This window comes from Podarcis muralis, chromosome 1, assembly GCF_964188315.1.
Source record: "Podarcis muralis chromosome 1, rPodMur119.hap1.1, whole genome shotgun sequence".
Taxonomy (NCBI): Eukaryota; Metazoa; Chordata; class Lepidosauria; order Squamata; family Lacertidae; genus Podarcis; species Podarcis muralis.
In genome coordinates, this window is record NC_135655.1 from 50387939 (window position 1) to 50401228 (window position 13290).

General features: G+C 39.5%; 1 protein-coding gene across 1 annotated transcript in view; it reads left to right on the plus strand.

Moving 5' to 3' along the window:
* Nucleotides 1-13290, plus strand: part of ARHGAP1 (Rho GTPase activating protein 1) — a 29573-nt gene that overhangs the window by 6621 nt on the left and 9662 nt on the right. Inside the window, exons 2-3 of the mRNA XM_028726763.2 lie at nt 872-1028; nt 1801-1893. Of these exons, the coding sequence (XP_028582596.2) occupies nt 896-1028; nt 1801-1893 (226 nt within the window). The 5' untranslated portion in view covers nt 872-895. The remainder of the gene's footprint in view (nt 1-871; nt 1029-1800; nt 1894-13290) is intronic.

Consider the following 13290-nt stretch of genomic DNA (forward strand, 5'->3'; position numbering starts at 1 on the left):
TTAGCTTTGGTCACAGTAACTTAACTTCTGTTTGAGGGCTGATGTTTTAGACCAGTTGTTTTCGGAGGCACTTTCTGTTTCTTCTTGTTTCATGATAGAACTGTGTTCATGTCCTACCTCTTGAGAACAATGATTAACCTTTCTAGTGATCTCATATATGCGGTTATTTATTGACCAGTGGTGTGCCTCCTTTGGTGGTGACTCTAATCAGGAGTCCATTAATGTTTTAGTGAACATCCAAAATTCCGAAACTGTTGTCTTTCTCAAGCTAAGAATGACATTTCTTCGTGGAGAAGGTCCAAAAGTACTAGGAACTGAATTCTTCTCCAACTCCAGAACTCTTTGGCTGCTTTTTCAACATGCGCCACTCAAGGACAACCTGTCTATTGTTGAATCTGCCCCCTCACAGTTCTGCTTGTAGCACTGTGAAGAATCCTCATGTGTGTCTCTGTTGTTGGTTTGATAGGCCAGTGGAGGAAGGAGTATTTGGGCACCCTTCCAGTGCACCACCTTGCTGTGCAAGCTGTTTGGCTATATGCCAACTCTGCCAATGGAGCGCAGGAAATGGGAGCCTTTAGAATCAATGCGTCAGGCAGGGGGTTGGTGTAATCTGTTGCATTTCCCTGCCGTTTTGGCTTGTATGCTACAAACAGAAAGCAACCAGGCCGTATTTGCACAGGAGGGGGAAATGGATGGAGTACAGCCAGTGGTGTTCCCCTAGCCAGCCCCCTCTCACCTTTGATAGGTTCTTCTGGACAAGACATCTGTGAAAATATATAAAGGAGCAGCTTTGGGAGATGATATTGAAGATTGCTATGTATTTGCTTGCTTGATCTGTGAATCCCTGTGCTCTTCCTTCTGGGGTTTTTAGGAGAGCAATTAAAGCTTGGAAAACATGGAGCAATACCCAGATCTACAGGAAGACCTGAGTTTGGAGGATACCAATGAATCCCTTAATCAGCTCAAATTGGCCTCTCTAGATGATAAGAACTGGCCACCAGATGAAGTGCCTGTTTTTCCTAAGTCAGGTGAGTACTTTTACTTGCAATGAAGTGACTAGAAAGGAATCTATATTCTGCAGCACTAATCTTAAAATATACCTTTAATAGCTTTTTATTTATTAGATTTATTTATATCCAGGCTTTCAGGATAGGCAGCATCCAAATGATATCAAAATAGTTAATAACATAATAAATAAGTGGAAAAATAACAAGATTCAGGGTTCAGCAGGTACTTTTTGTGTTATATTCTTGCATGATAGTTGTATACAGTATAGCCCTGTGGGGGCAAGGGTAGTCTAGTGGAGCACACTCTGAGGTCTTTGCCTGTCTGCGTCTCTTTCCTCTTTAAGATGCTGCAGAAGTACTAGTTAGCCCCTGTATCTAAACTGGGATGTAGATCTTATCTAAATGGGGTGGTGAGAGCATGGAATGCTACAGATCTTATATGCCAGAGAAGTATCTGTCTCCCTCTGCAGTGTAAATAGTTTATTCTAGTGGATGAATGTGGAATTCTGTAGTGAAGAATTTTAGATTATTGATTACTTTCCACTAATAGTGTGTTTATACATTTGAGGCAAATATTGACAAATAAGCTAGCACAATTGGTCTGAATGCTTGCAATGTTTTGTATTGAACATAAAATGAACAATTGCACAAAACTAATGCTATTCATCAGAGCTCCTTCTGGTTGCTTGATATACCTGATCCCTTCTCTGTGTTTTTGTATCTTCATATAGCTGTGCTGGTTTTTATGTTCTCTGCATTTTCCTTACCCCATCCCCTTTATTTTAAAATGTAGATGACTTCAAGGGCTCCCCTGACCCTGTCACTCACTTACGATGGGATGACCCATACTACGACATTGCTAGACACCAGATTGTGGAAGTGGCAGGTAATGGGTTCTTTTCATTTCTTTGTCTTCTATTTCAGAAAGCATTTTGATACAGCATAATGACTTGGGATATAGGGTCTATTTTATTGTTTTGCTGTTTTGTTTTATTTATGTTTGTGTTTTTATCCTGTATTTTATTCTGCGAACTGCCCTGAGATCTTATGATGAAGGGCAGTATATAAATAAAATAATAAAATAAAATAAACCAGCAGTGGCCCAACAATAGGTTGGATCCCATGTTGTCCTTTAGTGAATGATAGGATTCCTTCTGTTTGTAGAAGGAGCCAAGATCCAGCAGAGGCTCCTGCTGGAGGAAGGAAGCAGGGAGAAGCTGTTTTTGCCTGTTCCCTTTGCAGGTCACGACACAACTGTCCATGCTGTCCTGGAGGATTCTTTGACTCGTTGGTGCAGTTCTGCCCATGGGTAGTCTGGATCCAGCCAAATAGCTTGATTCACATAGTGGTCATCGTCATTGTGAAAATAGCAATTGTACAGAGGAAGAGAACTTTGAGATCCATGGGCCCATTAGAGTTATTTGATAGTCACTTGAAGCAGCAATCTGACCCCAAACTTACAAACTACTTTTTGAACTCCTGAGTCAGATGTTGCATTGGCTGATAGTACCATGAGTTACTGAGGTTTGGTTGGCTGGGGTCTGGAGAAGGGCCTTTTCTATTGTAGCATCTGCTCGATGGGATGCATTCCAGGGTGGATGGGTTCCAAAAGTGGGATGTTTCCACCAACTGTTGAAGACCTGTCTCTTTCCCCTGGCATTTCCTGACAATGTCACCAGTTTTTGTTGTTCCAGTTACTGTGGTTATTGCAATAATGTTTTTACTTGATTTTAATTGTTTGTTTTTCTTGATTTTAATGGATTTTTGTATTGTGAACTGCATCAATATTTATGCTACTGAAAAGTATCACATAAGCTTTGAGAATACATTCTGATAAATAGTGACTATAGCATACTGGACTTAGAAGAGTTCAAATCCATGCTCTGCCATGAAGTCTACTAGATGACCTTGGGTCATTCATTGGCTTGTATCCGACTGAGTCATACTCAGAATAATTTAATTCCACTGATTGCAGTGTGTCCACTGTCAGTATTACATCATCAGATAGAACCCATTATCCCTCATCCTGGCCTACCACATAGAGTTGTTATGAGAATAAATAGCAGGAAGGGAGGACCATGAACATGTACTGTACCTCACTTTGAGTTCTTTGGAGAGAAGAAGGTGGGAGAAAAATAGTACAGTATGTGCAAACCTGAAAACTCATTCTCCCGAAGAAAAACTCTTTTAACTTGTTTGCAGGCTAGAAGAGACTCTGCATGTGTGCCTCTAATTTTCCTGAGCCATGGCAAATCCCTCAACTGTCTGAACAAATCAGTTCACTTTAGGTGACTGTCAATTCACACTTGGGTCCAGAGCATCAGTGGGCAACCTGTGAACTTCCCTATGTTGCTGGACTCCAGTCCCAACCACAATTGCCAATGGTAATGGAATATGAGAAATGTAATCCAGTATCACCTGGAACGCCACAGGTTCCCCACTTCTCCTGTGGAGCATCCTGGAGTGTGGAATTGTGCCACAGCTGCAAGGAAGGAGTTAAATCTTAAAAAAAATTTTTTTTAAAAAACTTATTGATAAATGCAATACTTACACACACAAAACAGAACGCTAAACAAACTTATTATACATAGATACATACACCTCTCAATTTAGATTACAAAAAAGAAAACAAACAAAACATACAAACATAAATCTTGACTTCCCTCCACCTATGTGTGGCTTCCTTTATTTCTTTTTTTCTTTTTGCTATGTTATAACTATTATTTTTGACTATCTCATATTATACCCATTTCTTCTTAATTTTTTACTCTATAAGTTTCATTCATTGCATATTGATATATTAATACCAGAACAATGTTTTTTGATGTATTCCTTCACGCAAGTCCACTCCTCTATCAGTTTTTGGTCTGATTGGCCTCTTACCACTGCTGTAAGTCTTGCTGAATTTATATATTCACAAAATCTTATTTGCCATTCTCTTATTGAGGGAGTTTTTTCTCCCTTCCAATTTTTTGCTATAATCATTCTGGCTGCAGCGGTTGCATATAAGAAAACATTTTTCCTAGTGGCAGGAATGTCAGTCGATATAATTCCCAAGAGGAATGCCTCTGGGGTTTTTTTACATGATTATTTTAAGCATTTTTTAAAGGTCCTCTTGAATGTCACTCCATTTTTTTTAATATACACACACTCCCACCACATATGATATATTGTTCCTATTTCTGTTTTATATCTCCAGCACAAATTAGATTTTGATTTATAAATTTTCGCTAATTTGACCGCGGTTAAATACCACTGATACATCATTTTCATTATATTTCCTCTGATTGTGACACAGGCTTTGAATTTGATATCATATTTCCATAATTTCTCCCATTGATCTAAACAAATCATGTGGCCTATATCTCTGGCCCACTTAATCATAACTTCCTTCACCTCTTCATCTTTTAATTCCTATTCTAATAATAGATTATACATTTTAGATAATATCTTTTTAGGATTTTTTAATAACTCTGTTTGTAGTTTTGATTCTTCTTTGCCAAATCTGATAATCTTATCCTGCCTGAATAGGTGATCAATTTGATAATATTGTAGCCATGTATTACAATATTGGCCATGTTCTTCATAAGATCTTAACCTTAATTGGCCTTGATCTTCTTTTACTAATTGCTGATATGTGACCCATTTGCCTTCTGTATTTTTCTTTTTTCTTTTTTCCTTACGTTTCACTGACATTCCTGCGTTTTCCCGTATGGCTGCTTCACTTACATTGTCTGCAGTTCAGTTACTGATTTTAGCAAACTTGGTTTCCTGCAAAGAGGAAATTTGCTGTGTAAATGATTGCTGGCAGATTGCTGGCAGTGCTGTTCAGAAACTGGAGGCAGGAATAAATGCTGGGAGTTTATTTATCACCAGGTTTTGCTATTGACCATTATGCCAGGTATTGCAACAGTACATCCTCTTGACTATACAGACCATTATTTCTTATGCACATTGATAGCTATTGCCAACCAGTGCAATATAGAAGTGAAGACTGGTTAATTTATAGCAAGCAATTGATCGTTAGAAAAGGGAAGAAATTGAAATGGCAAATGATCTGGAAGAAGTAGGAGCTGTGCTTAGCTTTTAATTACGCTTTTACTTACATTTTACTAACATCTGCCTGGAGTTCATCTCCTCCCTTCTTGGTAGCGATGTTTGTTTTGGGCTCTAAAATTACTGAATTCTCTGGAGTTTCTCTACTCCAGACATTCTGGCTGCTCAAGATAGTTCAAGGAATGGTTATTTCCTCTGAGACAAAACACATCTTAACAGTTTTTGAATTTAGTTTTGATTTTCAGTGTGTGACCTGAGAAGTCCTCAGGATGGGATAGTTCTCTCCTCCCATTGCAGATACATTGGGGATATCTTTCTATTCCCTGGGATGCTGAATTGACATTAAACAATTGAATCAAACAAAGATCCCCAGTGTTAAGTGACTAGATGAGTTCAAACAAGATATTTTCTGATACGCATTGTATTCAAATATATAATAATAGCTCTATTGCTGACATCCCAGGATTTCAGCCAATTGAATGAGCTTCATTAACATCATGCCCAGCTCTGGCAGTATTGCACAGTCATATACTTTCATAAATAAAGAATTCCCTAACAACTGACATATCCTTTTCCACTATTGATAACATTAGTTATTTCTTTGTTTGTATGTATGTATTTTGAAGTGCTTTCCCCTGTAGGACTATGTATTACTGAAGATTCATTTCACTTAATTTTTTTTAACTGGCAACCACATGCCTTAGATTCCTCTAACATCTATCACCCAGAGCGCTAGCACTGTGTTGGCTTCTGACATATTGAATGATGGAAAAAATCTCTTCACTGTGGGCTCCCTTAGCTCTCAACATGGTTCTGTGAATTTTCAGTGCCAATAAGGCTTGTGGGTGGAGTTGCAGTGTGAGCGAAGAGCAAGCTGGAATTTAACTAATAGCTATATTTCTTTAAAATGTGGATTGCATAGATGCATTTCTAGCACCACTAGTATATTCAATATTTAGAGAATCATCTCAGAAAGTAAAAGCTTTGAATACACATAAATGTGTAGGCTCTGTATTACTATACTTACAATAGAGGCACATTGGCAAGGGTTGTGTGGGATTGTATATCCTGCCATAGCCTCCATTTACTGAAATTCCCTGTTCAGAGTTCTTGTCCTAATTAGGAAAGGTTAATTTGTCCACCTTTTGCCAAAAAATAAAAAAGCACAACTAAACAAAATGACTGCAAAGAAATAGTTTGACTAGATGCTGTATCTGTTGGCAGCTATCAATGTCTTGAAGGCATTTCAAGGCTGATTTTGTTTCTTCTATCTCCAGGTGACAACCTGAACCACTGCTGCTACTGATTGATAGCTTGCACAATGGAAGCAGGAGGCTCTTTTTAATCCTCTAACCTGTGCCCTTTCAGATGTTGTTTGACTCCCACCACAGCCAACAATGCCTGTGGTCACAAATGATGGGAGTTGTAGCTGTAGCTAAATATTAGGCTAGTCTAGGTAGATATGCAACTTCCTTGTTGAACTAGGGATGGTTGTCTGAGGCAGAGACGCAACCTGAACTTTGGGGAAATGTGGTCATTTCTGATACCAGGCAGTGTTGTAACTTTGGTTTCAAAGACAATGGAAATGCCATGTCCTTATCCCAAGTGATCATCCAGATTACATGCCATAGGCTATTCTGAATATAACCTTTGGGACGCCTATCTTTTATTACTGTGGGCTTGGGGCCCTTGATATGCCTTGACAATTCTGGGGTTCTCTGGAGTCTAGAAGTATGAAAGTTGCTGGAATAACTTGTGATGGGGAGCATTGATTAGTAAATCTTTTGGTTTCCTTTCTTTGTTTGATTCTGCTTTAGGCTGAATTATTGGAAATGATTGTTAATACTTTTGAATTTAATTATTTCAGTGTCTGATGAGCAATTATCATGCTGTACTCCAGTGATTGATTGAAAGCCTCTTAAGGCTTTCTTTCTGTGTTCTTGCAGCAGCATTTTTAAAACTGGGAGACTGCCGTTGAGCATGCGTCTATGTGTTGTAGTGGGACTTTGGGACACTTTAGGTAAAGGATAGGGAACCTGTGGCCCTCTAAATGTTGTTGGTCTACATCACCCATCAGTCCTGGCCAGCATGGCCAATGGTCAGGGATGATTGGAGTTGTAGTCCCAACAACATCTGAAGGACCCACGTTCAGCATTGTTGTTCTAGGATCTGGTCTAGGGCTGTCCTTTGGCGATGTATATCCTTTTGCCTCAAATGGAGCATGCTTACTTTTCGGTAATCTACAGGAACTTCCTGCTCCTGCCTGTGTATGTTTGCTGGCTTTTCAGAGGTATTGACCAAGTAATGAGAGATTTGATTTCCTGAATGATTGTTGTTTTTTAGTTCTGCCAAGCAAGAAGCAGTCCTTGTGTTAGGAACTGAAGTTATTTCTTAAACTCCCCTGTGACTGGCTACTCTTGGGTCTCAAAACTTGTGTGAAAGAGTAGTGGGACAGGTGGCGGATCTGAGTTCTTAAATCCTAGAGCATTCTATTTTCTATTTTCTATTTTCTATATATCAGGACCAATATTAAGGACCTTAAAATGGACATGGGAACATTCAGTTTTGTAACTGAAAATGGGTTCACTGACTTTTCAGTAGTAGCAATATCCTGTTGTTTAAATGTCTGGTAGTATGAAAAAGCTACTGTTTACCTTTTCATGCATACCTTGTATGGGAAACCTGACATATAAAAAAGCAATAGTTCATCCAGATTGTAGCAGTGTCTAGAAAGGGAGGAGGGGGAAAAATCAACTTCTAGATTTATCTAGTTAACAACTAGGTAATCATGTTTTTGAGCTCATTGTAGTTGTGAGTGTATGCAACTCTGTGTGTGTGTTGGAACTTTTCTGTCCAGCCCTTTCAGCTCAGTCCTTAAGATTATTCTGGTTAAAGGACTTTGGTTATTATGGTATAATGTAACTTTGTTTCTGTTCCTCCAGGGCAGGGTGCACTTCATGGGGTCCAGCCAGGTAGGTGGAATACCTGGTGTCATTGGCATTTAAAGAATGTGGCATTCTTTAGCATGACTGTGGCCTGTGGCTGGGTTATCTCAGGGGAGCCCAAATTCTGCAAAGCTGAGGGTGGCATCCCAGAACCTCAAAGTTGCACTTGATGTGCATTATGTCAAGTAGATTGCAGCCATGCTTCTCTAAGCTGGTGGTATAGACATCTTGGTAGCTTTCCAAACTGGATATGTGGCTTGGAATTTCCCTGGCAGAGCTCTTTGTGGACTTCAGCTTGCGGTCTTCACTTTGGGTGCCGCAGTTCTCATTTGATGCTTCAGCCTTCTTTTTTTCTTGAATGGTGATGGGTGTACTATCCATCAGGACATGTCTCCCAGGCAGTCATTACTGCTAACTTTCCCAATCGGAAATCTTTTGCGGGTGATTTCTTCTGCAGCTAAGAGTTTGCAGGATATTGCATGACAGTGATGTGTGATTTATCTTATTTGGAATCTATGCAGGATGGAGCTGTTGTTGCTTTATTCCCACTATGGCATCATTCAGACACAAATCTTTGGCAGAACTTGGCCTTCTTTATCCCCTGTGACCCAGCAGTAGACTGAACCCATTGTTTGCTGAACAGCCTATGCAAGTACATTTGCCTGCCATTCTCTGTTTATTCCGTAGTAGGTCTTCCATTCTTCATCATCTCTTCTTGCAAGTGGTCACTGGCCTGCTGTATCTGCAGATCATGTCTCTGATTCTATGCTAATCATTTCTCCACCAATTTTGATGCAAGTAGATGGTTACTTTGAAACACTGACTAGTGTCAGTTATCCACTGTGCTATTTTTCTAGAAGAGGTGCCAGAACTCATGAACACCTCCCTCGTTCTCTTATAATGGAAACCTGAGAGGTGCTAGAACTGAGTTGTGGCTGAAAAATGCCCCAGTTCTCCATCTCTAAATGTAGCCATTGACTTTTGGCTTCCTCAGGCATCTCTGCATATATCTAGAAGCTCCATGAAGGTCACTTTGATCACAGAAGTGGTGTAGGGGAAGCACCTTGAACTGCCACAAACCCTGAAAATTGTCAGCCTTGTTTATGATGACAAGACTGTTTCCGCTTTTGTATTTTTTATAATGCTTTTGTACCTTCAGAAATATAAATACCCTAGACAAAGAGGTGCTGGCTCTTAACTATACCACGATTGCTTTAATTTCTTTGCCTGCGTTATGTCTCAAGCCATTTCCCCGATCACTTTAAGGGCTGTGTCATCAGCTTGATAGTGCAGGAAAAGGAGCAGCTTCCTGTTTAATCAAGAGCTGTGACAACTCACTGTGTTATTTGCAACATGCAGTTCTCCACATTCTGCATTCTGAGAACTTCTCTGAGGCTTTTTAAACAATCTGTTGTTTCCTTACTCACTTAGGTTAATTTAGATGTATTTCCCCCCGCTACATGGAAAGAATCCCTGCTATGGGAAGTGCGGTTGTTAACCATAGTATTCTCAGAGGAATAAAAGAACTGCTGCACGTCCAACAATGTGACGTGGACATGTTTTCCTAGATGGGGAGAATGTCAGTGTGTATGTGTGTGTCTGTGTGAATTATAAAATGGTGCTCTGTTATAACATAGGGTATTTTACACTTTTTATTACAATAGCAGAACATTTCTAGTTAAATGGGCTGCCATGTGCAGATGAGTACTGTAATTCCACACCTGAGACATTAACCAGGTCATTAAAAAATATCTTTTCTCATTTGATTTGCATAGAAACTTGACACATGGGTTATTGTTTCATAGAGTTCCTGAAGTTTATCACACTTTGGACTTGTTGCTCAAATTTCAAATGGCCTGGGCATTTTTCTAGATAATGGAATGAAACATGGAAGTGCTTTAGTTTATTTGAAGATAGTCTTGTAGAAGTTGTTGTTATTGTTAGCTTTGCAGCTGTACCTGGTAACAACAGGGCCACACACCACAACTGTGCAGTGGAATTTCTAATGCATACAATATTTTTATGGTTCAACCCCAGCAGGGGCTTTATTTCAGATTTAAGCAGGAGCTTTTATGATAATTACAGCAAACCCGTTTGGGACAAAGGCAGTTGAATAATTGCTTACTGTTGGGTGCATGCTGAATGCTCCCTGCATGGACTGATGGGACTCTATCTGGTTGTGTCATACAAGAATAGTGTTAGGGTGCATATTTGCATTTAATGGAATGTTATGCTACCTTGACTAGAGCTTGGTCTAGAAGTAGAAGCCTATAGAAATAAGCCTTGCTTAGTCTATGAAAAACAAATAGAACAATCAGGAGATGAGCTAGAAAGAATCAGTGACTATTAAGAGGCTTCATCACTTGATTTGAGATTTCATATGGGATACTTACTTCAGGTAACCAGAAGCTTGTGGGGCAAGTGTAACCATAAACTGGCTTTTAATTGTCCGGGTCCTGAGGAGCTAGGTTTGACCTGAAGTTGTAGTCTTTCCCAACTTTAAGACCTTGAAGTGGAACCATAGTTATGTGTTCCTTTCTCTTGAAAACTTACAGCTGGCAATTTGAAGATCCATCCTAAATACCCCATCTGCCTGATGTTGTTTTCTGACCCACCAGTTGGAAAATGCTGCTCTAAAGCAGTAGATGTCAATATAGTTTGATCTTGCATTGTGTTCTATTTATACACTGCCAAGTTTTAAAAATCAATTTCTCAAAAACATCTGCACAGGACTAATTATCATAAAATGTTGCATTGGTGAAAGTGACTACTATAATTCCACACCTGAGTTATTAATCTATTCAGGTTCTTTTCCCATTTCCCATTACAGAAATTCACATTGTCTGAAACTACCTCTTTGTCAAAGGAAGATTCTCCATTTCTTAATAGAACAGCTGTGGTTTACAGAGTCAACAGATCTTGCCACTCAGGTCTTGCCACTCAGACTTCTTTGGGCAGGAGCATTTCTTCTTCCAACCTAATAGGGTTTCTTTTCATGATATATTGCACCATCATGCATACCGGGAATTATTTTTGTTCTCATCAAAAAGGGGTGCAAGGCTGCAAAATATCTCATAGGAGCACCATTTTACTACATTGGTCACAAGATTGTGACACCATTCAATGTACTGCTAGGAGCATCTGCAATCTACTCCAGTGCATACACTGGATGTGCGTACACACAGTTTGTGGCCATTGAATATATGGGAAGCTGTTTGGAAGTCCCTTGGTTAGGTACTCTATTTTTGGGCAACCGTGGGATAAACTGTTGGACATTGGTCTTGTGATCTGGCTGTAGTTTTGTACGGTCGTTCCAGATGACCTCTGCATTGCTCTTCTTTTTTTCTGTCTCTGGTGGGTGCCATGTTGTCCTGCAATGTCTTCTACCTTCGCATGCTTCACATGTGTTCATGTGATGGTATATCATCCTTGCATCCCCATGGCATTTACCTGGTGCTCCCCCTCTACCTTAAGCATGTCCTTGACTTCCCATGCTGCAGCTGTTTGCATATATTTTTTTTGGGGGTGGAGTAAGTTTTATAGCTACATAATCTCTGTTTATGTGTTGAAGGAAGTCAGATGAGAAGAGGAAAATAGGCAGGATGAAGGGAAATCTCTTATTATGGTTAGGGTTTTAGGTGGGTAGAGTAGCATACTAGATACATAGCTTAATTGACTCTTTCTGTTCCTGTGATATGCAGGCTGTCATTCCTTTTGTGTATATATAACATACTAGAGACTGCTACTCCTACTTTCTCTGCTCTGTGAAGCAAAACACTGAAAGATGTATCCATGACTTTTAGTTACTTCCCTCTCATGAAGGCATTTGATTTGTTTGGATCATGGGTTGTAGTTGGTATATTTAAAGCTTTTCTACCTTGCTTTTTAGTAAAAAAAAAGCTACTAGAGCAGCTTACCCTAGAGATCAATAAGAACAAGACTGTCCCTGCTTACTTTCTTAAAAACACAGAGAAAGGGAGAGAGAAAGTGATAAGGAAGGAAGCGGAAAACATGTAAAGTCTGGCACCAGTTTGTAAAGTTACAAAGCTATTATGAAGACCAAATGGGATAGCAAGGGTCCAGGGAGGAGAAGAGCCAAAAGGAGCTAGTTCCTTAGAGTTTATGGAATGGTCCTGCTTATCTCCCTCATTTGTAACTTAATGGAATGGTTGCTGCTAAGTGACAGTTGAGGGTAGAGGGAAGACCAAAGGGTTGCCTTCTAAATTAGATAAATCTTTATCACCCATGAATGAGTTTCATTTGCCATCCAGTATGTGTACTGAACAGACTTCATGCTTTTTGTTCTTTTGAGTATGTAGAACTCACAGAATCCTGAGGCCATCTTCCTTATTTTATTTTACTTTAAAAAAACAAAACTCTATTCCCCTCTGAGCCTGGATTAAGTATAAAGTGGGCTGGTACTGGTAATAAATGTGAGGTAAAGGTAATAAATGATGGTGGCTGACTTTGCAGCATGGAAGGTGTATATTTTTAACATCTTCACTGTTATGATAGTGAAAGCCCCAAAGAGCTTTGTGGCACAATCTAGCCCCTCCTCATATGCAGAAATGTGTACCTTTGCACACATAGGAGATGGTCATTGGTACACAATTTCTTCCTCATGGGTACAGGTTTGTGTGCGTGAAGAGATTGATCCTGAGAGAGGGTGATTTATTTATTGTAGCATGAATGTTCCTAGAATAGAGCTAACATTGTCAAATGCAACCAGCTGCTGATGAGGTAACTTCTAGTGAGAAGTCCATGATCAACCAGAGCATTTAATGGCCATTCATTAATATGACCCGCTTCCTTCTACAATTTTGTTTTACTTATCAAATGCTTTTAGCTCCACTCATTGTAAGTAGACAGAGAGGCAAGACCTGTGTTTATGCGTTGTTCTACTGAAAAGTCATTATTACTGCTCTTAGCCATAGATTATTGCAAAGGCTTTTACTGTTGTCATAAATTTCACATTAGTGGTAATTTCACTGTCATGAAATAACCAGAAAAAACCCATGGTAAGGCATTTATTGGACTTTCATGTGACAAGAGCTATATATCACCCCCAGGCCTAGTTTGTAACACTGCTGAAGCAGACTTACTAGGTCATCTGCCTCATTTGGGACTGGGGAAGAAGTTAAAGATTATTTTACAGAGTATTTGTTCCAGGCCGATAGCACAAAATCTTGTGCTTCTGCAGTTTGCTGGTGGCTTCTTCTCACTGCTGATTTGCTTTCTGATCCATAGTGTTTCAGGCCAATTCGTCATTGTGCAGTTCTTGA